We start from the raw sequence: 27,342 nt of genomic DNA, 5'->3' as shown, positions 1-27,342 counted from the left end.
GAACCAGTTGTTTTAAAAATGAAAAATGACATCGTATAAAGTTAATCTAAGTAAATAAATGACCTATAATAAATTACCGGGAAATAAAGTTGAGGATGCCCTTCCAAGGCATTCACTGCCGTCTTAAAAATGTATTTTAATTTACAGATATACTTATTACAATTGCAGTCTTTATTGTATACCTTCCAGGACACATTTCCTCTACTAAGTATCTACCTAGACACTGATAGTTAGCCAAACAACCCACGTAAAAACGACTACAGCTTACTATAGAATACTACCATACTTTCCACAGAAAAGCATCACTTCTGAGTAATGCAACGGCACAGACAACACCTTAGCAAAATAAATATATACTACTGTCAAACCCTGATCAGTTTCACCTGTCCTTGTTATTGTCTCCACCTCCTTCAAGTGTCACTTGTTTTCCCCAGTGTATTTATCCCTGTGTTTCCTGTCTCTCTGTGCCATTTCGTTTTGTATGTTCCAAGTCAACCAGTGTTTTTTCCCGCCTTTGCTATTCTCTTTTATCTAGTCCTCCCGGTTTTGACCCTTGCCTGTTCTGGACTCTGTACCCGCCTGCCTGACCTTTCTGCCTGCCTTGACCATGAGCCTGTCTGCCACTCTGTACCTCCTGGACTCTGATCTGGTTTTGACCTTTTGCCTGTCCACGACCATTCTCTTGCATACTCCTTTTGGATTAATAAACATTGTAGACTCCAATCATCTGCCTCCTGTGTCTGCATCTGGGTCTTGCCTTGTGTCATGAAAATTACAATTGTAACATCAAAACTGATTCTAGGCCCATTAAAGGGAAACAATAAAGAGGCAGACAAAGAACAATCAAAGTTTATTAAAGCTTAGAGGATTACAGTAGGTTAGCTTGTTTGAAAGATAAATAACACACATTAACAAGAGTACACCAAAATGACTTAAATCTGTTACTTCCTCAAGATAGTTTTTAAAAATAAAACAGTGCTTTCACAGAGATTCAGATGACCAAGATCACAAGACCAAAAATAATGACTAACATGACTGTATTTCTAATGGTGGAAAATAAATAACAGTTAACCACTGCATTTACATAAGCAATAGTTTTTTAGAAATACAAATTACTACTTGAAGACACCTTTATTGGAGGGTGCTGCCAATAAGCTGCCTGGATCTCAAACCAGCAAAGCTTATCGAAACAAACCAACGGAAAACAAAAAGGATATCATTGCAGTGATTTTACATAATGAACATCTTGAATATTGTCAAATGAATAAACTCATTGGATGGGTGAAACTCAACACGTAGCATTGAGAACAAAATGACCCCAAACATTTCTTCCAGAAAGCAAGGTCAGGTGAGGTTTATGGCCCATCTACTGTGGGACTTTAGTTAAAGATCAGGCAGAGATAGAGATGCAGTTCAGTTTAAGAGACTTTCAGTGGTGGAAAAAGAACCCGATTTTTGTACTTTGAGTAAAAGTAAAGATACTGTAATAGAAGTGAAAGTCACCCAGTAAAATACTACTTAAGTCTAAAAGTATTTGGTTTTAAATATACTTAAGTATCAAAAGTGAAAGTATAATAATTTTAATGTGTTATATTAAGCAAACCAGATGGCATATATTAAGCACATCAGTGTAAAACCGCTGGATCGATTAATGATTGTCTGACAAATAAAGTAAAAAAATGTCTGCCTTTAAAATGTATTCAACTTATCTGAAAATAAATTACTTTAGTTGAACTTTGAATGGATAAGAACTTTACTGCCACATATTATTCAGAATTTACATGGATTTCAGACAATATTTCTCAAATTACACAGACCACTAGAAGACAGCCTCACACACCAATCAGACCTATTTCCAACCACAAACACCACGCCTGGCCTGTCGCACACCCACTGCTGCCTGCAGAAAGAGGGGGTGGTGCTGTGACCATCACTGAACAGAGGATACAAGGCCATATAGGGCCACCGCACAGCCAGAGTCTTACAAGTCAGTTTCATATGTCAGTGTTTCCCACGGTGTTTGTCTTGGTGGGGTGCAGATACTTCTGAAACAACCTTCATATATATGCATGTTTCTGGTTATAAACCCGACCCTTCTTGAAACGGTGCACGCGTGTAATAACTCCACCTGTAAAAAGCTCATCATTCACCTTTTATGGTGAAAATAATGCCCCTATTTTGCTGTATACTTTGGAAGTATTGGAATTAGAACAAGGAAGTTTCTAAAGAATATATATGGTGAGCTTGATCAAATGTGTTACGGCTTTCTAGGTGGGAAGGAGAGTCGGACCAAAATGCGGCGTGTAGATTGCGATCCATGTTTAATAAACAAACGTAAAACACGAATCAATTACAAACACTACAAAACAAAGAACGTAACGAAAACCGAAACAGCCTATACTGGTGTAAATAAACACAGAACAAAGACATCAGGACACTAAGGACAATCACCCACGAAACACTCAAAGAATATGGCTGCCTAAATATGGTTCCCAATCAGAGACAACGATAAACACCTGCCTCTGATTGAGAACCACTTCAGACAGCCATAGACTTAACTAGAACACCCCACGAAGCTACAATCCCAATACAAACACACCACATATAGAAACCCATGCCACACCCTGGCCTGACCAAATAAATGAAGACAAACACAAAATACTTCGACCAGGGCGTGACAAAATGTCTCTGGTGGTGTTGGCAGAATGTTTTTAACTTTTCCAGTGACATTTGCTGTAGGGCCTGTCTCTGGTGGGTCAGTTTCTTAGAGAAAGAAAGCAATAGCAAATTGTTGAAAACCTGTAAACAGATCACTTGAATTCAATAATATTTAGCCTTTACTTTTTCCCAAACCTAAATATAATGAATGTACTGTCTGTCTACTCCACCCCAAAAATGTACATTTATAGCAGGCCCACTTACAGTGGTAGCCGGCACACTTCAATGCCAAATATCAACTGTCTGTTCATCTGTTCAACTCTACTGTATATTAAATCTGTGCTGCCTTTCGGATACATAGAGCAAAAAACTTAATAGCAGCCTGATTAAATGAGAGATGCACATGGTAATTTGTTGTAGGCTAAAGCTACTTTGGGAATATGAACCCATCATGCCCAGAAAAGGTTTGAATCCCTGATCCGGCAAGGTGGAAAAGTCTGCAGTTCACTGACTAGGTATCCCCTACTTGCTTGCTTGCAATGCAATAACCTTCTGTGCGTACGCATGGTCTAAAGCTTGCTGGAATAAAAGCACATTATCACTACAAGTTCAGTTTTTTATAAATGCCGATTTTTGTGTAAAACAAATGTTTTGGGGTGTGTTTTGTGCAAACTATAAATGAGGCCCCAGACTTTCATAGCATCACTTGCTGTCCAGTTGAGAGTATTTCCCCAGCAAACAATATCAACTACTCAAAAAATGACACTAACTTTATACAAATTTAACTAAGTAAATACAAATGACCCATAATAAATAACCGGGAAAGAAAGTTGAGGATGCCCTTCCAAGGCATTCACTGTCGTCTTAAGACACTCCCACATTATGTGATTGGAGGACACTTTCAGGAGGAGGAGTCCGGGCATTGTAGGGGCGTCCAGCTCTGGGAAGAGGTCGTCGTGGAGACGATTGCCAGACAGCTGGGTTAGTCTAGCCTGCAGTTTGAGGGCGAGGAGGAGAAGAGAGACGGAGGAGTGAGACAGGCTGAGGCCACACACTAACACAGAGCGACTGACGTCCTGACCTCACACAGACCAACCACATGCCTGTTCTCCTCTGGACACACATCACACACACACTCACAAACTGCATGGATTAACAATGCACTTCAGGTGTTCAAATACCAGAAATAGTTCCTAAATCCCAATTCAAGTTCATGATCTGTGAAGGGTAAACCAGTCTAGTCATTATATTTCTATGTCAGAAACCATTCAATACCCATTCGTTCACATAAACTGCCTATCCAATGATGCAAAATACAAGTGGAAAATTCCAATTGGGTGTCATCATCACTCTTGCACCAAAGTCCAAGACATATCTTTGACTGTTTGTTACCTCTTTCGGACCTTAATATCGCCATCTCCATACTTTCATCCCTAACATTCATCAATGTCTACGTATGAATCAAGACAGAATCTTGATGACTGATGTTCCGGTATTAGCCTATTCTGTATCTGCTGTACTTGATTGAGGTTGCCTTTTGCAATGGTATCAATAGGTCCAGAAGTGCAACCCTGCCCACCTGGCACTTTCGGCAGGCTGAAGCAAATGCTCAAATAGCATTTGAGTCAGGTCAGCTCTTACTCTGTGTCTCTGACCTGCTGAGTGCTGTGGTGGGTCTGGGGTGACTTGGAAGGGGGTCGTGGTCAGTTGTCCTCAGAGAGAATCCCTTACTGGAGGACAACGACACTGCAGAACGAGAGAGAAAAAACATAGGTTTTGGTCAATTTTTATCTTAAATATTACTTACGCAGAAAACCATGAAAACCAACCAAAAAGTAACCATGGCTGTTCCTTGCGTTATTGGAAGACATTGTAAACCGTGCTATTAGAAGAGAGAGAGTTTTCAGAGACCGGAATTACTTTTTTGCGCATGATGATCCATGGTTTATACATCGCTGTCGTTTCCCAAGAAATGTTCCGTTAAATTTGTGCGCGGATTGAGCGCCTAATCTGGAAAGGAAGACACGCTGTAATCATGCCATAACCGTATCTGTCCAAGTACTGTCCACTCTGGGATTCCTCACTACTGGGATATTCCAGAGGGAAATAAGTGACAGGTCAGGTATATCACAGCCATCATTCAGCCGCATCACAAGTGATCGCGTCTTCCAAAAAGTTTGCTTTTCTCTTTTGGTCCATGGTTATTCCTGACTAAACACTAATTTGTGCTAGCATCCTATAATGACAAATTACTTATTTTAAGGCACGTTCAGATGCCGTTAATTTTAAGTTAATTTGAGATTTATAGATCACAAGTCCGTAAATTATAAACGGGCTTCTTAGAACCTGCGTAAGCAAGGTTTTTTGCGTTCATTATCACATTTAACGTGCTGGTTGAAATTAGGTAAAACGTTTCCCTGCATTAAAGTCCTCAGCTACTATGAGCCTTTGGATGAGCGTTTTCCGGTTTGCTTATAGCCATATACAGCTCATTGGGTGCGGTCTTAGTACCAGCATCGGTGTGTGGTGTTAAATAGAGAACTACAAAAAATATAGATGAAAACTCTCTTGGTAAATAGCCTACTGCTTTTCATGAGATACTCTATCTCAGGTGAGCAAAACCTTGAGACTTCCTTAATATTAGATTTTGTGCACCAGCTGTTGTCTACAAATATAAACAGACCACCACCCCTTGTCTTACCAGAGGCAGCTGTTCTATCTTGCCGATGCAGCGTAAAACCCGCCAGCTGTATGTTATCCATGTCTTCGTTTAGCCACGACTCGGTGAAACATAAGATATTACAGTTTTTAATGTCCCGTTGGTAGGATATTCATGATCGTGGCTCATCTATTTTGTTATCCAATGATTGTACGTTGGCTAATAGGCCTAATAGTAGAGGCAGATTACCCACTCGCCACATTTACTAGGTATAAACATCAGTGAAACTAAATTTGACACATTGAATATACGGCAGGGTTGGGATCAATTATATTTTAATTCCAGTCAATTCAGGAAGTACATTGAAACCTTTGGTCTGTTTCAAAACGTTTAGCTTTTACTATATGAACCAAATGGAAAGAAACAGATGAAATGGAATGAAACAGGAAGGGACCTACCTGTATCTGTCCAATAGAAACTGTCGTATTCGTTGCTAAACATTTTCCATTTGGAGTAAATGGTTTCCATTGCAAAACGTTTTTCAACAGAATCCGAGAAATGAATACACCCCTAGCAGACTAATTCTGGCAGCTAGTCCAACTCATTCATTAAAGGAGTGATAACAGGGGTGGGATTAGGTGTTGAGGGGGATCAGATGAAATGGAAGATTCCTGGTGTCTATGACACCAGCTGTTTGGTGTGATGCAGCGTGGTGAAACAGAGAAGACATTGTCTGTCCTGTTGAGTTTTGATGTAGAGTCTTTGCTCAACAAGGTGAAGTTAGGATTGTCAGGATTTGGCCAGGGTTGTTCCGGTTTTGGTCACTAGATGCCCCCATTGTGCTTTTTGACCCTTTTGTTTTCCCTTGTTCCCAGTTATTATTTGCACCTGTGCCTCGTTTCCCTTGATTGTATTTAAACCCTTAGTTTTCCTCAGTTCTTTGCTCTGTGTTTGTATGTTAGCACCCAGCCATGCTGTGAAATTGAGGTACTCTGGTTTTGTTCTTGTTTATTTTTGATTATTCTTTTGAGGTTTGTTTCTTCTCTGCTGTTCTTACCACTTACACCATTGTGGATTTTCCTTGTCTCTTGGAGGATATACATTTTTTTTTCTTGGAATTACTTTTGACGTTGTGGATTTATATTTTTGCCTGAAGATCTTTTCCTTTTTTATTTTTTAAATCACCGTCTCCAGTACTGCTGTGTCTGCCTCATCTTCTGGGTTCTGCCAACTATTAGTGGCTCAGTTTACTAAGTGACTGTTTCTCACACCGGAGACCCGAATTCGTAACCGGGTCCTGACAGAAACACAGAGCCAACAAAATGAACCCAGAGGCAGCCAGTACCCAGGACATTTTTTCCATGCTGTCCCACCACAAGGGGACTGTCCAACGCCACGAAGCTCATCTGGTTCAGCAAGAGGCCTTAATGGCTAGACATTCTCGACTTCTGTCGGAGATGCTGACTTCCATAAAGCAGATATCTGATTGACTTTCCCCGGCAACCGCTCCTGCCCCAGTACATCAGATTCAAGTGCCCGTGGCAGTTAACCCCCTTGCTGAACCTCGTCTGCCGCCTCCCCAATGGTTCTCAGGTGATCCGAGTGCTTGTAAGGCTTTTTTTACCCAATGTTCTCTCTCCTTCGAGCTGCAACCCTCGTCGTTTCCCACCGACCGGTCCAAGATCGCATATATCATCACCCTGCTGTCAGAAAAAGCCCTAGCCTGGGCTATTGCTGTGTGGGATGCCCAAAGTCCCTGCTGTGCCAGCTACTCCACCTTTGCTGAAGAATTCAAGCGAGTATTTCAAGATCCTACCAGTGGCCCTGACTCAGCCAAACAGCTCCTGACTCTCCGCCAAGGTCGGCGCAGCGTGACGGACTATGCCATCCAGTTCCGCACGGTGGCAGCAGCGAGTAGCTGGAAAAACGAGGCACTCACAGTGTGCTTTTTGAAGGGTCTTTCCGACACCATTCAAGATGAACTGGCCACTCGGGAACCACCGGACAACCTCGAGTCCCTGATCAAGTTGGCCTCTCGCATAGACCAGCATCTGAGAGAGAGAGAAATCAACCGTGGACCTCTCACCCTAGCTCCTATCGGTCCCAGCTCTGAGTCTCCACCTTTATCCTCGCTGGCTCCACAGGAACCCATGCAGATTGGACGCATCTCCCAGGCTGAGAGAGACCGCCGGATGAGGGAGCGATGCTGACTATATTGCGGCAAACCGGGCCATTTCCGCTCCACGTGTCCCGGGCTCCAGGGAAACGCACTGTCCCATGCAGGCCTGGGAGGACTGTAACGGGAAACATAACCTCCTCCCATCCATCCAACTCCTGCCTGCTCATTCCAGTCACCCTTTCCTGGGACAACCATGAGCCTCCCCTTCAAGCCTTGGTAGACTCTGGAGCTGCAGGTAACTTCATGGATGGTGTCTGGGCGAAGGAGAATGGCGTTCCCTCTGAACCTCTAAGTGACCCCATGAGGGTTACTACATTGGATGGAAGCCCTTTGGGATCTGGACTTGTCACTCGTGTCACTACCTCCTTGTGACTTTCAGTTTCCCAACACCAGGAAGTGAGGAACTTTCATCTGATCTCCTGTTCCGAGTTCCCTCTCGTCCTTGGATACCCCTGGCTTCACAGCCATAACCCTCACAACGACTGGTCTGTGTGCACTATCAAGCAGTGGGGTCCTACGTGCCAAGCCACTTGTATCTTCCCGAGTTCCCCGAGTTCTCCTCCCGAGTTCCCGAGTGTTACCATGACCTCAAACCGGTATTTAGCAAACAGAGGGCCGCCATGCTACCACCCCATAGACCTTACAATTTCCCCATCGACCTGTTTCCGGGCACCTGCCCCCCCAGGGGTCGGATCTTTTCCCTATCTCCTCCCGAACGAGCTGCTATGGATACCTACATCAAGGACGCTCTGGCAGCAGGCCTCATGCGTCCATCCACCTCGCCGGCGGGAGCAGGGTTTTTCTTTGTGGCCAAAAAAGATGGTGGATTACGTCCTTGCATCGACAACTGGGGACTCATTGCCATAACCATCCGTAACCGCTACCCGCTACCCCTTATGGCCACAGCCTTTGAGCTGCTCCAGGTGTCTTCACTAAGCTTGACCTGCGGAACGCATACCATCTTGTGCGGATCAGACCCGGTGACGAGTGGAAGACCGCTTTCAACACTCCTACTGGTCACTACGAATACTTGGTGATGCCCTTCGGCCTGACCAACGCCCCGGGCTGTGTTCCAAGCGTTCATAAATGATGTGTTCATTTACTTGGATGACATCCTCATCTTTTCGTGCTCCCTTCAAGAACACAAAAAGCATGTCAGACAAGTTCTCAAACGCCTTCTAGACAGCCATTTGTACGTTAAGCTGGAAAAATGTGAATTCCATTCATCCCGAGTACAATTCCTGGGATTTGTAATGGAACCCGGTCGAGTCCAAATGGACTCCAGGAAGGTAGGGGCGGTAGCGGATTGGCCCACCCCCAAGTCCGTTAAGGAAGTTCAGCGTTTCCTGGGCTCACACACTTTTACTGCAAGTTCATCAAGAACTTCAGCTTGGTGCCAGTGAGAAGAAGGCTAGTCAGTGTGTTAAGAACAAGGAAACCACAGTGTGAAGCTGTGTGTCTTCAGAAGCTCACACCAACTTGGGGGAGAACATTGTTTCACTTGCAAGACTCATGACACTCTACCTCGAGAGATGTGACGGAGATGCAGCAGCTGTGGGAGGAGACTATGAGGAACATGACAGAATGGAGGGAAATAATCATTTCTCAGCTGGCCTTTTCTTCAGTCAGTCAGCAAATGTTGGGGGGTTGTGTAGAAAAAGTACCATGGCAATAAGCAGTCCAAAAATAATGATAATTATATGTATTTTTTTTATTATTTCATTGAATACTTACAAAAACATAGACAAAACAGACAAAACACATGTATAAACGCACCCACAAACACTGATCTTACAGATCTCAGTACTGGACAGTCAGGTCACATGATCCAGAGGTAGTGTAGAGGATAGACACTTTGAAAAGTCCCAGAAAGCTCAAATAGCTAAATACAGAAGGACAAGGATTGATATACATTGAAAGAAACCACAAACACACACTTGGAGAGGTTGGCCAGGTGGGTCAGGAAGCAGTTATCCTGTGGAACGCATAAAGGACCAATCAGAACCATGTTCTCTGTTTCTCCTCCATTTTCAGCAAGGAACCAATCAAGTCCCAGATTTCATGGTAAGCCCTTAACCTTGCAGTATGTCTATCACCCAATGTGTTAGTGTTGAGTTCTCAGCTTAGCCTCCAGCTTAAACATTACTAGTTGACATGAATCCTACTTACAGGGGGACCATCACTACATCTGTTCCTCTATTGAAGACAATTTTGCCATAGTTCCACATTAAGTCAAATGGTGTACACTCTTTAAGATACAACCATTGAGTCCTAATTATCATATCCTTCTGAGCAGTGGCTATTTTTAGATGCATGCCAGGAAAGACACTACACAATACAACACTAAACAATACATTAATTGCACTATAATGGCAATAAGCGGTTCCCACAAACTGTTAGGGCCTACATAAAGCTGTCCTAAAAGCAGATCTTTCTTTCCAGCACAATGGCGTAAATCCTTACCTGCGCTACACCTGACTATAGAGCGGAGCCTTGTCTGGCAGCAAAACAATTCATCCAGCCTCGTTTACTGCTTTTTTGAAAACATATGGCTGACCATATCTCCCTGGCTTATCACATCATTTATGCAGCACCATATAAAACATTTTTGGACTCACCTTGTTGTGCGCGGCGATCCTTTGTTGGCAAATTTTGTCAAAGAAAAAGATTTACAATTCTTTGTTGGATGACCGTTCAAAACTTATTTTCCCAGTTTGACTTCCCTGTTGCAATGCTTGCGGTTATCCACTGTCACCGATTCCTTCCAAAAAATGAATTGTTGAATTTGTGATTTCCAACTTTTTGTGTAATGTTTATGTACAATGGCCGATGAGCAACGATACATTTAATCTATTTATCTTTTTTATTTCTCTTCATATGACAAGGAATAAAAAGAATTTACCAGGCGATTGTCTACTTGATTTATGATGATGACTGCTAGCTAAGATTTGAAAGTAAGATGTTGACATGATCAGTCCAATAAAAGCTACTGTAGATATAATGTGATTTGATTAATTGTATCTGTGGCCAAAGACCTTGAGCCTTCTTGGAAGGGCACTTGTAATGTAAATCTATGGCAGCACTCAAAGGGTTCACATTCATGATGTCTACCCTTCCTAAAAGGCGGGTGACGTAGTGTCCCCATGAGTGACAGAACACTGAGCCAATCACGGTGCAATGCTCCTATTTTCTGTTGGCCTACCCCACCACCACACAAAGCAATGATCTAGGCTGGAGCTGCCTGTTTGTGTGCAGCTTTATTAACTCAATGATACATTGTACATTGTATGCAAACTGATATGTGACACGTATTAATGCTCTGCCCCACCTGCCCTAAAAAATATTGTTATTTATCTTTTATTGTAGGTTTTATTTTATATTACAGTCAATGGGTACAGTAGGTGAAAAACATAGTCGCGGCAGGAAGATAAAAATGTCAAGGTCACACCCCCACACATCATAGCATTGAAAATCCCAGAATGTCCTCTCAAAGGTACAGTGGCTTGTATGGCCTCAGAGATACGGACCAAGAACTGATGTCTTTTAGAGAGGACAAAAATGAATGCGAGGAGGATATCAGCACCTGCTTCTTAGCTTGAATACCAAAGGCTTAGGTTTAGGTTGACTGGTTAGCAAACCACAGATCACAATGATCACAATGACTTTACAGAGAAACCAGAGTCATCACCAGAAACAGAACCAGTTGTTTTAAAAATTATGTTAACAATCTCTTTTGATTTATGGATATATTTATTATAATTGCAGTCTTTATTGTATACCTTCCTTGACAAATTTCCTCTACTAAGTATCTACCTAGACACTGATAGTTTGTGCAGTTCTTTAGCCAAACAACCCACATAAAAAATAGTTTACTATAATATACTACCGTACTTACTACGGAATTCTATTTTAAACTGTAGAATCCTATACTCCACACTGTAGCTCAATCGTGTATTTCTTATTATATAATTTTGTACAATCAAATAAAATCTTATTGGTCGCAAACACATAGCAGATGTTATTGTGGGTGTTGCGAAATGCTTGTGTTCCTAGCTCTAACAGCTCAGTAATATCTAGCAATTCTCAACAATGCACATCAATCTGAAAGTATACTGGATTATTCTATACTACACACTGTAGTATCCCTCGATCATGTAGTGCTTACTATAATATTTTGTAGTACACTATACTATACCTCGATTATATAGTGCTTACTTTATAACTTTTAGGTCGATTGGACAGCTAGCTAGCTTTCCTGCTAGCTTTGTCGATGCTGTTTTGATTTGAATGTGCTGTCCTTGGGGAGATCACGATGGGGATTTCCTCGGACGTTCCCCCTTCGATCATGTAGTGCTCACTATAGAATTGTGTAGCATACTATACTGCACACTGTCCTATTGTCTAAATACTGTAGTATTACTATATTTATATTCTCTTGTATTCACTGTAGTGTTTTTGCAAACATGACATTAGTATTCTGTTGTATTTACTGTTTTTTACTTATTTTGTACATAATGTTGCCGCTACTGTCTCTTATGACCGAAAATAACTTCTAGACATCAGGACTGCGATTACTTACCACAGACTAGCACAATCCTTTTTTTCAGTTCACAACTCTGACGAGTCCGATGCGAAGGACATACTGCTTCCTTGGGAACAGGCCCCGATCCCTGTGATCTGCGTGAAGAGGAGGTGGAGAAAGAGGGGCCGAAGGGCGGGCTGCCTTCTGAGAATTTGTAGGCGATTGAATAAACCACCACTTCCCTTCATTCTCCTAGTGTAGCGTGGTTTGTTCTGCATTGTGTACTTTTAATTAGCACAATGACACAACTGGAGGTCTGCTGGTTGAATTATTTTTTATTTGCTCTGCACACGAAGAGAAAACACACAATATGCTAGCCCTTGGCGCAGTCATTGCTCTCAGGCACCTTGCTATGCTGAAGGTCAGGCAAAAGAGAGCGTCAAAATGAAATAACAAGTGCTGCGTGCACACGTTCAGTGCACAACAGCACACTATACAATACAAGTAAGATGATACAGAACATTCGGACAAAATAAAAGACATACCTGCACACGAAGAAAAAACACACAATATGCTAGCCCTTGGTGCAGTCATAGCTCTCAGGCACCTGTGCAAGCACATGGACACCTGTGCAAGCTCACTCAAACACTGTCCTAAGTTGTCATGCCCTGACCTTAGAGAGACGTTTTATGTCTCTATTTGGTTTTGTCAGGGTGTGATTGGGGTGGGCATTCTATGTTCTGTTTTCTATGTTTTTGTATTTCTATGTTTTGGCCGGGTATGGTTCTCAATCAGGGACAGCTGTCATCATTGTCTTTGATTGTGAATCATACTTAGGCAGCCTTTTCCCCTTTGTCATTGTGGGAAGTTGTCTTTGTTAGGGGCACTATAGCCCTTGTAAGCTTCTCGGTCGTTTTTGTTATTTCTTGTTTTGTTGGCGACATTTTACTAAATAAAAGAAAATGTACGCTCACCATGCTGCACCTTGGTCTTCCTTGAACGACGGCCGTGACAGCACTTCCCACCACAAACAGACCAAGCAGCGTGGTAAGGAGGAGCAGCGCTTTCTGGAGGAATGGACATGGGAGGAGATATTGGAGGGCAAGGGACCCTGGGCACAGGCTGGTGAATATCGCCGTCCTAAGGAGGAACTGGAAGCAGCTAAAACAGAGTGGCGAAGCTACGAGGTACGAGGCAGCCCCCCCCCCAAAAAAAAATTGGGGGGGGTGTACCCATCAATTCCAGGTTGAACTTAGTACCGTTCACTGAAATGGTTAATATACTGCAAAATTCATCTGGTCTTCCATGTCTTTCTGACCCTTCTGGTACCCGTGTCATCATCTGATCCTGCGAAGACATGCGAAGACATGATGAGCATAGTGTTTTGTACTGACTGCACTAGAGGGCTGTATTCCCACGGGTGCCTGCAGGACCTGCCGGGTTCCAACAGAGATCATTGCAGCACGGTATGCACTGGGAAAAAAACGTAGTTCATTTTTTTCTGTGAAGTTAAACAGCAGTTACCTTTCCCGCTACATCAGTCAACTAAATAATAGCCCGTTTCCGCTCTGCTTGCTTTTACAACTTGGTGAAAGAATGCAACACATACACACTGAACTACAGTATGCTCAACTCTACCGTGCTGGTCTAGCCATTGTTGCAGAACCTTTGCTTTCACATAGCCTATCAGCCCACTCTTTGATGTCCGTGGGGTCCTCATTCAAGCAGGCTAAAACTGAAAACAGCCTACCCGACCGCACAGAGGCGTTCCTATAGTCCTAAAGCACACCGTTGCCGCTTTTTGTGTCACATTGCAATGATAAAACTGTGTGGGGAACATGACCCCCCCATCCCCACTGAGAGTTGTGCCCCTGCTTAGAAGCCCTTCAAACAAATGGGTATGCTTAAATCTTTAACAAGATGGCAGTAGCACCATCCACAAATTGCACTAACAGAAATCATTTAGTAATTGCTTTTTATAAATTGGAAATTACTATAACAGGTGACGAAATTAGTTATCCTAAACATAATTTCCTTGGCCCAATCTCTGAGTGATAAAGTGATTCACTGAGGTGACAACACTAATGTGTAACTAGGAACTTTCCCACAGTATCTTGAAGCCCACCCAACACCCTCCTTTGTGGAAATATTAAACAGTGAGAAGAAGGCCAGTCAGTGTGTTAAGAACAAGGAAACCACAGTGTGAAGCTGTGTGTCTTCAGAAGCTCACACCAACTTGGGGGAGAACATTGTTTCACTTGCAAGACTCATGACACTCTACCTCGAGAGATGACTACTATAGGCCTACTGTACCTTGGAGGTTGAGATAGGTCAAAGGTCGCTAGGTGGAGAGGAGGCTTTGGAGTACCACCTAGGTCACCGCCAGGTTCCCGGACAGGTTCACAGACACCATGGAGGGACAGACAGGCAGACACCTGGACAGCAGGACACACAGAACATACAGATCTCAGTACTGGACAGTCAGGTCACATGATCCAGAGGTAGTGTACAGGGCAGACACTTGGAAAAGACCCAGAAAGTTCAAACAGCTAAATACAGAAGGACAAGGGTTGATATATATTTTTTTAACTAGGCAAGTCAGTTAAGATCAAATTCTTATTTACAATGAAGGCCTAGCAACAGTGAATTAACTGCCTTGTTCAGGGGCAGAACAACATATATTTACCTTGTCAGCTTGGTTATTCAATCTAGAAACCTTTCGGTTACTGGCCCAACGCTCTAACCAATAGGCTACCTGCCGCCCCAGGGTTGATACACATTGAGAGAAACCACAAACACACACGCCACGCTGCCGTCCGCCATTTCTTTCCAGGCTCAGATGGGTCAGGAAGCAGTCATACTGTGGAACACACAAAGGACCAATCAGGACCATGATCTCTGTGCCACCTCCATTTTCAGCAAGGGACCAATCAAATCCCAGATCTCATGGTATTCCTTTGATTTGATTTGATTTGATTCATTTAACCAGGCAGTTAATACTATGTCTATCAAAATAAAAATATATATTACAATTGCAACATCTAAATGGATTCTAGGCCCATTAAAGGGAAACAATAAAGAGGCAGATAAAAAACAATCAAAGTTTATTAAAACTTAGAGGATTACAGTAGGTTAGCTTGTTAGAGAGAAATAACACACATTAACAAGAGTACACCAAAATTACTTCAATCTGTTTATTCCACTAGATAAAAGAAACAGAAATAAAAGATGAAATACAACATTGCTTTCATAAAGATACAGATGACCAAGATCACAAGACCAAAAATAATGACTAACAATACTGTATTTCTGATGGTAGAAAATAAATAACAGTTAACCACTGCATTTACATAAGCAAATTTTTTTTAATGCAAATTACTACTTGAAGACACCTTTATTGGAAGGAGCTGCCAAATAAACTGCCTGGATATCAAACCCGCAAAGTTTATCGAAACAAACCAACTGAAAACCAAAGGACATAAAAAAACCTGATTTACAATGGTGTCGTTTAATAAACATAAACCACCATCAACAGAACAATACATGAAATGGGTCAAACAAAACCCGGTCATCACCAGCATACCGTGCACAAGCACTACACAAAACAATTACGGACAAGGACATGGAGGGGAACAGAGGTTTAAATACTCGACATGTAATGGATGGAATAGGGACCAGGTGTGATGGAAGACAAGACAAAACCAATGGAAAATGAGAAGTGGATCGGCGATGGCTAAAAGGTCCGTGACGTCGACCTCTGAACGCCGCCCGGACAAGGAGAGGGACCAACTTCGGCGGAACCTTAATAGAAAATGACTCAAGTAGAAGTGAGTCACCCAGTAAAATACTACTTGAGTAAAAGTCTAAAAGTATTTGGTTTAAAATATACTTAAGTACCAAAGTAAAAGTAAAATTATAAATCAATTAAAATATGTTATTTTAAGCAAACCAGATGGCATATATTAAGAAAAGTGTAAAGCCGCTGGTTTGGTTAATGCTTGTGTGACAAATACAGAAAAATGTCTGCCTTTTAAAGTATTCAACTTTGAATAATAAATTACTTGAGTTGAACTTTTGACAGATAGGAACGTTACTGCCACATATTATTCTGAATTTACATGGATTTCAGACAATATTTCTCAAATTACACAGACCACTAGAAGACAGCCTCACAAGAGAGTCAGATCTATTTCCAACCACAAACACCTAGCCTGGCCTGTCGCACACCCACTACTGCCTGTCAGGCTATTGCAGAAAGATGGGGTGGTGCTGTGACCATCACTGAACAGAGGATACAAGGCCATATAGGGACATAGCCAGAGTCTTACAAGTCAGAATCATATGTCAGTGTTTTCCACAGTGTTGGTCTTGTTGGGGTGCCGATGCTTCTGAAACAACATTCATATATATGCATGTTTCCGGTTATAAATCAGACCCGTCTTGAAGCTCATCATTCACCTTTTATTGTGAAAATAATGTCCTTATTGGCTGAATACTTTGGAAGTATTGGAATTAGGACAAGGAAGTGTCTAAAGAATATATATGGTGAGCTTGATCAAATGTCTCTGGAGGTGTTGGCAGAATGTTGCAATCTTACCAGTGACATTTGCTGTAGGGCCTGTCTCTGGTGGGTCAGTTTCTTAAAGAAAAAATCAATAGCAAATTGTTGTAAACCTGTAAACAGATAATTTGAATTCAATAATATTTAGTAGGTACTTTTTCCTGAACCTAAATATAATGCACTGTTTGTCTACTCCACCCCAAAAATGTACATTTATAGTAGGCCCACTTACAGCGGTAGCCTACACACTTCAATGCAAAATATCAACTGTCTGTTCATCTATTCAACTCTACTGTATATTAAACCACCATCAACAGATGGTGGTTGAAGGCACGGGTGGAGATTTTATCTGGGCTGGCAGCCTTGTGAGGGTTAACACGTTTCATTGACTTATATAAGATCTCACTGTCATTGTGCTCGAATCTTGAGAAAAAGCTGTTTAGCTCCTCTGTCATCCTGCCCCCTTCTGGGCAGCCTCTCTCTGCATTCTCACAGCCCTGCTGCCTGTAGCAACACCGCCCCCTACTGGCCAGAAACCTGGCAGGTAAACAGGCTCATTAATACCTTTTTTTAGCATCAGATCATTTATATAAATGGTGCAAGTACAGGAGCCAGAATGGAACCTTGGAGGACACCAATTTTCAACTCTATGTGGATACATTGAGATCTGTTTGTGAGGTGGTCTACGAATCAGATTCATCTCATCATCCTACAAGTACAGAACACCAGTCCCTTAATGCCCTGGGCTTTTATATAGTGTCCATACTAGAACAACCAGGTTCTCACAAACACACATGTACACATGCGCACACACAATTGCACACACATACACGCACAAATTAAAATAAAGTTATTCTATAGAGTACTCTGAAATTTAATCAAGCATTGTCTAAAAAAAACTGTCCAGGAAGGTCCATGATAAAGACAACAAATACAAGAAAGAGATCAGTAAATGTTGAGAAGCTTTTAACAGATATTGTAGAAACAATTGGTTGGGTATCTGGTAATGTGACTCTTGTTTCTCCGTAAAGCGCTTGTTATCTATGGTCTGCTAACCAGTAAACCTAAACCACAGGTCTGAGACAGGCGCCTTGCAAACTGAAAACATTTCACTGGTTGAAAAGGAAGCATATCATCCACTTATCTGCTGTAAAACTTTGCCTTTGTTATTCAACCCAAGAAGCATGTGCTGATATGGTAGTTAGGATACAATGGTTGTATCTTAAAGTGTGTACACCATTTGATTTAATGGAGCACTATGGCAAGATGTGTGTTTTTGTAAGTGTTCAATGGAGAGAAAAAAATATTAAGTGAACATAATACTCATTATTTTTGGACTGCTTTTTGCCATTGGGCTTTTTTCCATGCAACCTCCTAACATTTGCTGACTGACTGAATATATGGTCAAGCTGAGAAATGATTAAATCACTCCATTTTGTCATGTTCCCCCTATTCTCTTCCCACAGCCACTGTATCTCTTCCCCCTAGTTCCCCCTCCCAAAAACATGCCAGCTTATGTCCCCCCTCCACCTCTAAAACAAATGTGGCGCCACTGCTGCCAACAACACTATTATGGGAGGGGACATTTTTGAAAACCCGCCAAACCTTTTCACAGTTAGAAAGATGTAGTATGCTTTCATTCTGAAATACAGTGTTTGCAAAAGTATTGACCCCATTGGCATTTTTCCTATTTTGTTGCCTTAGAATCTGGAATTAAAAGAGATTGTTGGGGGGTTTGTATCATTTGATTTACACAACATGCCTGCCACTTTGAAGATGCAAAATATTTTTTTATTTTGAGACAAACAAGAAATACAAGAAAACAGAACTTGAGTGTGCATAACTATTCACCCCCCCCCCCCCAGTCAGTACTTTGTAGAGCCAGCTTTTGCAGAAATTACAGCTACAAGTCTCTTGGGGTATGTCTCTATAACCTTGGCACATCATGCCACTGGGATTGTTACCCATTCTTCAAGGAAAAACTGCTCTAGCTCCTTCAAGTTGGATGGGTTCCGCTGGTGTACAGCAATCCTCATCATACCACAGATTTGCAATTGGATTGAGGTCTGGGCTTTGACTAGGCTATTCCAAGACATTTAACTGTTTCCCCTTAAACCACTTGTGTTGCTTTAGCAGTATGCTTAGGGTCATTGTCCTGCTGGAAGGTGAACCTCCATCCCAATCTCACATCTCTGGAAGACTGAAACAGGTTTCCCTCAAGAATGTCCCTGTATTTAGCGCCATCCATCATTCCTTCAATTCTGACCAGTTTCTCAGTCCCTGCTGTTGAAAAACATCCCCACAGCATGATGCTGCCACCACCATGCTTCACTGTGGGGATGTATTCTCAGGGTGATGAGAAGTGTTGGGTTTGCGCCAGACATACCATTTTCCTTGATGTCCAAAATGCTCAATTTTAGTCTCATCTGACCAGAGTACCTTCTTTCATATGTTTGGGGAGTCTCCCACATGCCTTTTGGCGAACACCAAACGTGTTTTCTTATTTTTTTTCTTTAATCAATGGCGTTTTTCTGGCCACTCTTCCGTAAAGCCCAGCTCTGTGGAGTGTACAGCTTAAAGTGGTACTATGGACAGATACTCCAATCTCCGCTGTGGAGCTTTGCAGTCCTTCAGGATTTTCTTTGGTCTCATTGTTGCCTCTCTGATTAATGCCCTCCTTGCCTGGTCTGTGAGTTTTGGTGGGCGGCCCTCTCTTGGCAGGTTTGTTGTAGTGCCATATTCTTTCCATTTTTAAATAATGGATTTAATGATGCTCTATGGGATGTTAGAGTTTCTGATATTTTTATAACCCAACACTGATCTGTACTTCTCCACAACTTTGTTCCTGGCCTGTTTGGAGAGCTCCTTGGTCTTCATGGTGCCGGGTGCTTGGTGGTACCCCTTGCTTAGTGGTGTTGCAGACTCTGGGGCCTTTCAGAACAGGTGTATATTTACTGAGATCATGTGACAGATCATGTGACACTTAGATCACACACAGGTGGACTTTATTTAACTAATTATGTGACTTCTTAAGGTAATTGGTTGTAATTGGTTGTAATTGGTGCCAGATCTTATTTAGGGGCTTCATTTCAAAGGGGGTGAATAAATATGCACAAGCCACTTTTCCATGTTTTATTTTTCAGAATTCTTTGAAACAAGTGTTGTTGTTTTTTTCCCTTCACCAATTTGGACTGTGTTGTGTATGTCCATTACATGAAATCCAAATAAAAATCAATTTAAATTACAGGTTGCAATGCAACAAATTAGGAAAAACGCCAAGGGGCTTTTGCAAGGCACTATACTTTATAGAAAGTGCAGCAAGTGCATGTCAGTGGTCAGGTAGTCTCTTAGACGTAGACACGTAGACACTGCTGTGTCTAACCTATGAGTTTGAGGCCAGTCATACTAAGACATGCATGTGGTTGTGCTCTAGTCTAGCTGGAAGTTTCAAGTTTTCATGTCACATGCAGAAGTGAAATGACTCACTTGCAAATCCAACAATGCAATAATCAATAGCAATGTATTCAGTAGAGGAACATATGTAGTGATGGTCCCCCTGTAAGTAGGATTCATGTCAACTAGTAATGTTTAAGCTGGAGGCCAAGTTGAGAACTCAACACTGACATATTGGTTGATAGACATAAACTCAGCAAAAAAAGGAAAGTCCTCTCGCTGTCAACTTAATTTATTTTCATTAACATAACAAGATTCACCAACTGAGACATGCACTGAACAAGTTCCACAGACATGTGACTAACAGAAATTGAATAATGGGTCCCTGAACAAAGGGGACCAGCTGCATTAAGTACTGCAGTGCACACCTCCACATGGACTGCACCAGATTTGCCAGTTCTTGCTGTGAGATGTTACCCCACTCTTCCACCAAGGCACATGCAAGTTCCCTGACATTTCTGGGGGGAATGGCCTTAGCCCTCACCCTCAGATCCAACAGGTCCCAGAAGTGCTCAATGGGATTGACATCCAGGCTCTTCGCTGGCCATGGCAGAACACTGACATTCCTGTCTTGCAGGAAATCACGCACAGAACAAGCAGTATGGCTGGTGGCATTGTCATGCTGGAGGGTCATGTCAGGATGAGCCTGCAGGAAGGGTACCACATGAGGGAGGAGGATGTCTTCCCTGTAACACACAGCATTGAGATTGCCTATCTTCACCACCTCTGGGCAGCCTGTCAGGAAGTCCGTGACCCAGTTGCATAGTGAGGAGTTCAGACCCTGGACCGTGAGCTTTGTAATGAGCTCATAGGGCACTATGGTATGGAAGGCCGAGCTGTAGTCGATGAACAGAATCCTCACATTCCTTTTGTCCAGGTGGGTAAGGGTAGTGTGCAGTGCAATGGTGATTGCGTCATCTGTGGATCTGACAGGTCGGTAGAGAATTGGAAATGGTTGTGTGTGTCGGGGAGTGAGGAGGTAGTATGGTCTTTCCCTAGCCTCTCAAAGCGCTTCATGATGACGGAAGTGAGTGCTACTGATCGGTAGTCATTCAGTTCAGTTAATTTCCCTTTCTTGGGCACATATGGTGAAAGTGGACATCTTGAAGCAGATCGATGCCTGAGCTAGGGAGAGATTTAAAAATTGCCAGAGCACAGAGCCAGCTGTTATGCACATGCTCTGAAGGCACGGCTAGAGAGTTCGTCTGGGCTGGCAGCCTTGTGAGGGTTAACACGTTTCAATGACTTACATGCGTCCTCAGGGTCATGGTGTTCGAATCTTGAGAAAAAGATAGCTCCTCTGTCATCCTGCCCCCTACTGGCCAGCCTTTCTCTGCATTCTTACAGCCTGCTGCCTGTAGCAACACCGCCTCATACTGACCAGCACCTTTGCAGGAAAGCAGCAGCACTGCCCCTACTGGCCAGCAACCTGGCAGGTAAACAGGCTCATTAATACCCGTTTTAACTGATATGACAAATATTATTAGCATCAGATCAATTTTCAACTCTATGTGGATACATTGAGATCTGTGAGGTGGTTCTTGAAATATTACCTAAGAATCAGAATCATCTCATCGTCCTACAGGCACAGGGCACCGGTCTCTTAATTCTCTGGGCTCTATGGGCTTTGAGCTGGTCCTGAAGACTCTGCTTCTCCTCTGTCTCAACATGAGGTACTGTCTTGATAATTATTATTTAAAAAAAATGTATTTAACCTTTTTTTAGCTAGGCAAGTCAGTTTAGAACAAATTCTTATTTACAATTATAGCCTAACCCTGCCAAACCCTAACCCGGACGATGCTGGGCCAATTGTGTGCCGCCATATGGGACTCCCAATCACAGCCGGTTGTTAATACTGTGCCAGCTCTGGGTGATGACATCACAGGAGGGTAAAGGTCACTGTCAACACCCGTGTCCATTATAACCATGCTTCCATGAATAGTAATAATACTATACTGCAGTTAAGTACACCACCTATTCAGTATACTCATACTCACAATGGTGGACAGGTTTTCCAAAGCCGCCCAATTCATTCCCCTCCCCAAGCTACCTTTGGCCAAGGAGACAGCCCAGCTCATGGTGCAGCACGTCTTCCGGATCCATGGACTTCCGGTGGACATGGTTTCTGACCGTGGTCGTCCCGGTTCTGGAAGGCGTTTCTGCACATTCATTGGGTCGTTGGCCAGCCTGTCCTCCGGATTTCATCCCAAATCTAACAGCCAGTCGGCGCGTGCCAATCAGCACCAGGAGACGACTCTTCGGTGCCTTGTCTCGGCCAACCCCACCACATGGACCCAGTAACTCGTATGGGTGGAGTACACCCATCACACCCCTCCCTGCTCGGCCACTGGGCTCACACCCTTGGGCTTGTCGCCATTCCCCTCCAGGTGTCGCCCATTGGAGTGGTGTAAAGCTCTCCACCATTGGACTCTGGGGTAGTGTAAACGTGTTCTCCTTAGTTAACGACAAACACTACTGTAAAAATTTTTTGTCACTGATATTGTCCAGAGCTCTTAGATGAATTTCCGAAACTTAAAAACATACTTCCTTTTGATTTATTTGTCATATAATTTCGTTTTATATAATGGGTTTCTATAGCAGTAAGGGCAAAAGTAATGCTTCATCAAATAATAAAAACAAAGTTGTTTTCATATGCGTACCTACAGGTGTCCTAAAATACAAATGGTTATTACTGTCTTAAAACAACTCCATATGTTATTTTAGTAGATCTAGCCCTAAATGTATCACTTGTAAGCTTGCTGAACAAGTTTTAATCAATATGTTGTTGTTTATTCTGCTGGAAACAAACTGTGTATACCAAAAATGAAATGTAAATGAAGTTCAGACAGTGGAGAGATGGAAAAAGGTGATTATGAAGATTACTCCTCATCAGTATGTAATGTAGGTCTAAACCACAAGAAAAGATGAAGTTCTTCCAAGTAACATCCTGTTGACTTGTAAGGTTTGTGTCTTGTAGTTAATGTGAGTTGTACTATCAATAGATTGTAGGTGGGGTTTATACAGGGTGCTGTGGTTAGAGGGGCCTCTATATATATAAAGGGGCTTGTCTGATTCCTAAGTCACTTTACCAAAACCCAACACAACTTTTGATCTTCACATCTCTACCACCACAAATCATGAAGACATCTCTGGTCCTCCTTGCCCTCAGACTGCTGGCTTGTTCAGGTGAGATTTTATTTATTAACTTAAGTAGTAACTACTGTATAGCACATACAGCACATACATTGGGTCAGGATGCAAGGGGAACTGTGGGTAGGGTGCCTAAATCAACTCCAAGTTCACAATTGGAGCGCCCATCACCTGAGTGACTGTTCGTTTTTTCTTCACAGTTTGGGAAATGCATGGGCAATGCCAAGAGGTTGACCTTGATGACCAGGAAGTAGTGGAAGTACAGCTGGAGAAGCGCATGGTAACAGTATGCTATGGTCAAAATGTTATGAACCAGCAGAAAGTGTAGACATTTCTGCAACTTCCTATTAGAATACTCAACCTGCTACTGAGTAACAGAACTTAACCATAGATGTAAATATAACTAAAAACATACATTGACTGAAGAAACTATTGTCCATCCTGACTTTCACTCTCACATTACATATTCAAATGTAATGTGAGAGTACTTAAACCATAACACTCAATATATCACACCATCATTTAATTAATAATAATAAAAGGTGTGGGGGGGGGGGTTGCTTAAATCTGTCTCGTTACACAAGTGTCTAATGTAAACGTATATATTTTTTATATCCCAACCCCCTGAGACATCCACAGGGATTGGGGTCATGGCCATGATCGCCATTGTACAGAGCCCCTGAAGCAATTAGGGTTAAGTGCATTGCTCAAGTGCACAGTGCCAGATTATATAAACAATTTTACCATGTCATTTCTTGTCTTTTTGTGCTTTCCAAAGGAGCAAAAGCAAGTGGGAATCTGCAAGTTGTGTGAGTGGGCACTGAAAAAAGTGAAGAAATCCATCTCCACTTCCTCTAGCCAGGTAGCTTCCATAGCATTACATTTGATAAGAGTGTCCTTTCATGAAAATGTCAACTGATGTTGATGATGATTTATTTTCAATAGGAGGAGATAAAGCAGAAGCTATTGTCTGTTTGCGATAAATTATCCGTCCCAAAATCTATGTGTAAAGGCCTGGTGAAAAAACACTTGCGGGTGCTGATTGAGGAGCTTAATACAGGCCATGATGTGAGGACCATCTGTGTTAACATTAAGGCCTGCAAGTGAGTACAACAAACCATTCGAAACGCTCTTTAGTCACTGTTCAGACGACTAAAGAGTATAGCAATGATCACTTGTGGTTGATAATTGAAATGCTATTCAATAGAATGTATTCATTGATATGAAAATATGGGGTTATGTCTTCCGATCTTCCACTTATGTAGTCTTTTTATGTGTCTTTAGACCAAAGGAAGTATTGGACCTGAGCTACTGACCAAGCAGCCAGTATCCAGATTCCAAAGTGAGAAGATGGATGTTCATGTGTCAAGACAATGCTATGCTTCCAGCCTCTTGCTCTTTCTTTTTCAAACTAGTCACAACACAATTGTATAAATGGATGATGAAGTTGGAATGAATAGGTTCTGAAATAATGTTTTGGGAACATGTATTATAATTAAGCAATAAGGCCAGAGGGGGTGTTGGTATATGGCCAATTTACCATGGCTATGGGCTGTTCTTATTCACCATGCAACACAGAGTGCCTGGATACAGCCCTTAGCTGTGGTATAATGGCCCTATACCGGTGGTATATTGTCTCATACACCATGGCTTTCAGCCAATCAGCATCCAGGGCTCAAACGATCCGGTTTATAATAGTGTATGTGTCTGTCTTAAATTGCAGTACATTTTGTATCATCTACAAAGGTATACCTTTTGCTACTTTAGTCCCATAGAGGGAAATCATTCAATTGAAATAAATTCTTTAGGCCCTAATCTATGGATTTCACATGACTGGGCAGGGGTGCCATGGGTGGCCCTGGGAGGGCATGGGCCCACCCACTGGGGAGCCAGGCCCAGCCAATCAGTATACGTCATTCTTAAATTGCATTACGTTTTGTATCATGTACAAATGTAAACCTTTTGCAGCTTTAGTCCCAAATGTCTAAAATGTTTAATGTTTGGCAAAAAATAAACCTCAATTGATAGAGAGTACAACTCCTTCTTTGACACCTCTAACATAACTCTATAAATATATCCAATTAGAATTTTTACTGATTAACATGTAGTATAATTCTGGCTACCTTTTTTATTTAGAATTTCCGTTTTCAGTAAATAATCTTGATTGCTTGGTATGTGGTTTATTAAAGTAATTGTCCAGTGTTTCCAAATTTCTATGAAATATGACTTATTATAATAAGTATGAATTATAATATGAGTTCAAAAGTTTTCCTTTCCAAATTTTTCAAATTAATTCAGTTAAAAAGCAGCTTTTCTGTGAATGGTGTGGGCGTACCAAAACAGGAGAATGGGGTTGGCGTATACCAGTCATTACAAATATTAATGCGAGTGGACCGCTGATTAGCCAGCTCATCCTCTTCAGGGAGATGACATCATGTTCTCTGAGGAAATAGCAAGCATTTTTGAAAAGGTCTGTTTTAGATATAAGTTTGAGATGGGGTTTTTAAAAGTGTTTTTTTCTCCAATTTATGCTTCTGCTACAAATACGGATATAGGATGAGTCAACAATTATTTTGGTATGAGTTGATCGAATATGATCTTTTCACTATACAGTTACTTTAAAAATGACATCCAGCAATGGCTTTCGTCTGAATCATTTTGATAGAGTTATGAATTACAGAGTTACACCAACCAATCAATTCAATCAAACATGACATTGCTACTACAGTACCATGCCTCTGATGAAAAGCTATTTCCACACCTTTCACAAATTACGTTAAGCAATCATGTATTTTTACAGTACTCACTTGCAAAGCTTAATTCTAGCAAAAAAACAATCTGTAGTTGAAAAATTCTTCAGTCAGCAGCATCAAACTGATCAACTTATGCACAAACTTTTTTTGCACAATGACTAGAGAAAGTTGATTCGATCACAGATTCGATCACAGGCCTCCAGCTGTTAGATATCTTTCTGTAGAGTAGAAACCCATTAAGTATTGTAAACCTTGAGACATTATGAAGGCTCATACAATCTTCTAACCAGTGTTAAACCTGCAGACCTTTTTACCACACATTTCAACAGCCTTGAGAGCTAACACATATTGGTTACAAGCCCTGCATCATGTAGGATCCATATAAAGTAGAATGATGTCATATGTCATGCTGTTTGTCACCTTAATTGTCCTCTGTGTTTAGGAATCATGTTCTTCACCTTCTTCAGGACCCACTTAGCAGACTCTAGAAAGCTTTGCTTCAACCTGGCTCTCAACATTTTAAGCCAGCTGATTGCCAGTTTGGTCATTCCTATATTTTGGTTCTTATAATTTTTTGAGGAAAGATTATAATATATTTTTTTAAATGTGTGTTCTATCAGAAAAGAGACATCGGTCAAGCTCAGGCACATTGGTGCATTTTCAACCTGTTATATGCATGCTCCAACAGGATGGAAGCTAACATGGCAATGTGGCAATGTGAAGCCTAAATTAGCCATAGCGAGTGAGCAAGACTGAGCTAACATAATGGTGAACACTGACATTTAGTTAATGTTCTCTATAATTTAGCCTGACAGGGTGGAAATGTATGAGTGGGACATACAGACTAACAGCATGGAACAATAGACACAACTCAGTGTTTATATTTATTTAGCTTTGCACCATTGTTTTCCAACCAAAGAAATTATGACAATTCCTGAATGTGGAGTCGTTGGAGCAAGTGGTTGTTTTCTGAAATGGAGAATTACAACAAACTAACATTATGGAAAAAGTTTTATTTTTTATTTTTAAATGAACAAACGAGGGAGGTTGACCTTGATGACCAGGAAGTAGTGGAAACACAACCGGAAAAGCACATGGTAATAGTATGCTATGGTCAAAATGTTATGAACTAGCAAAAAGTGTAGACATTTCTGCAATGTCCTATTGGAATACTCAACCTGCTACTGCGTAGCAGAACTTAAACATAGATATAAATATAACTAAAGACATACATTGACTGAAGAAACAATTGTCCCACCTGACTTTCACTCTCACATTACATATTCAAATGTCCTTAAACCATAACACTGAATACATCACACCATAATTTAATGAATAATAGTAATTTGGGCTTAAGACAGCCCAGCAGAGGGGTTGGGTTATATGCAGAAGACACATTTCGGTTGA

At 41.8% G+C, this 27,342-nt stretch overlaps 1 protein-coding gene across 1 annotated transcript; it reads left to right on the top strand.

Moving 5' to 3' along the window:
• Nucleotides 1-23,126: 23,126 nt before the first annotated feature.
• LOC135507421 (antimicrobial peptide NK-lysin-like) lies at nt 23,127-25,386 on the top strand. The gene is made up of 5 exons (XM_064926963.1): nt 23,127-23,218; nt 23,383-23,462; nt 23,961-24,044; nt 24,128-24,285; nt 24,467-25,386. Exons 1-5 carry the CDS (start codon nt 23,170-23,172, stop codon nt 24,495-24,497), a joined length of 402 nt encoding a protein of 133 aa, XP_064783035.1. The 5' UTR covers nt 23,127-23,169; the 3' UTR covers nt 24,498-25,386.
• The last annotated feature ends 1,956 nt before the right edge of the window (nt 25,387-27,342 follow it).

The sequence above is a fragment of the Oncorhynchus masou genome, chromosome 21, assembly GCF_036934945.1.
Source record: "Oncorhynchus masou masou isolate Uvic2021 chromosome 21, UVic_Omas_1.1, whole genome shotgun sequence".
In the NCBI taxonomy this organism is placed as follows: Eukaryota; Metazoa; Chordata; class Actinopteri; order Salmoniformes; family Salmonidae; genus Oncorhynchus; species Oncorhynchus masou.
This window is presented reverse-complemented; position numbering and strand designations above follow the sequence as displayed.

Excerpts from the sequence above, each read along its gene's own strand:
- LOC135507421 (XM_064926963.1), top strand. The coding sequence starts at position 23,170 with ATGAAGACATCTCTGGTCCTCCTTGCCCTCAGACTGCTGGCTTGTTCA. Across the intron at positions 23,219-23,382 it reads CAGACTGCTGGCTTGTTCAG|TTTGGGAAATGCATGGGCAA; the intron begins GTGAGATTTTAT and ends TTTTCTTCACAG. Across the intron at positions 24,045-24,127 it reads TCTCCACTTCCTCTAGCCAG|GAGGAGATAAAGCAGAAGCT; the intron begins GTAGCTTCCATA and ends TATTTTCAATAG.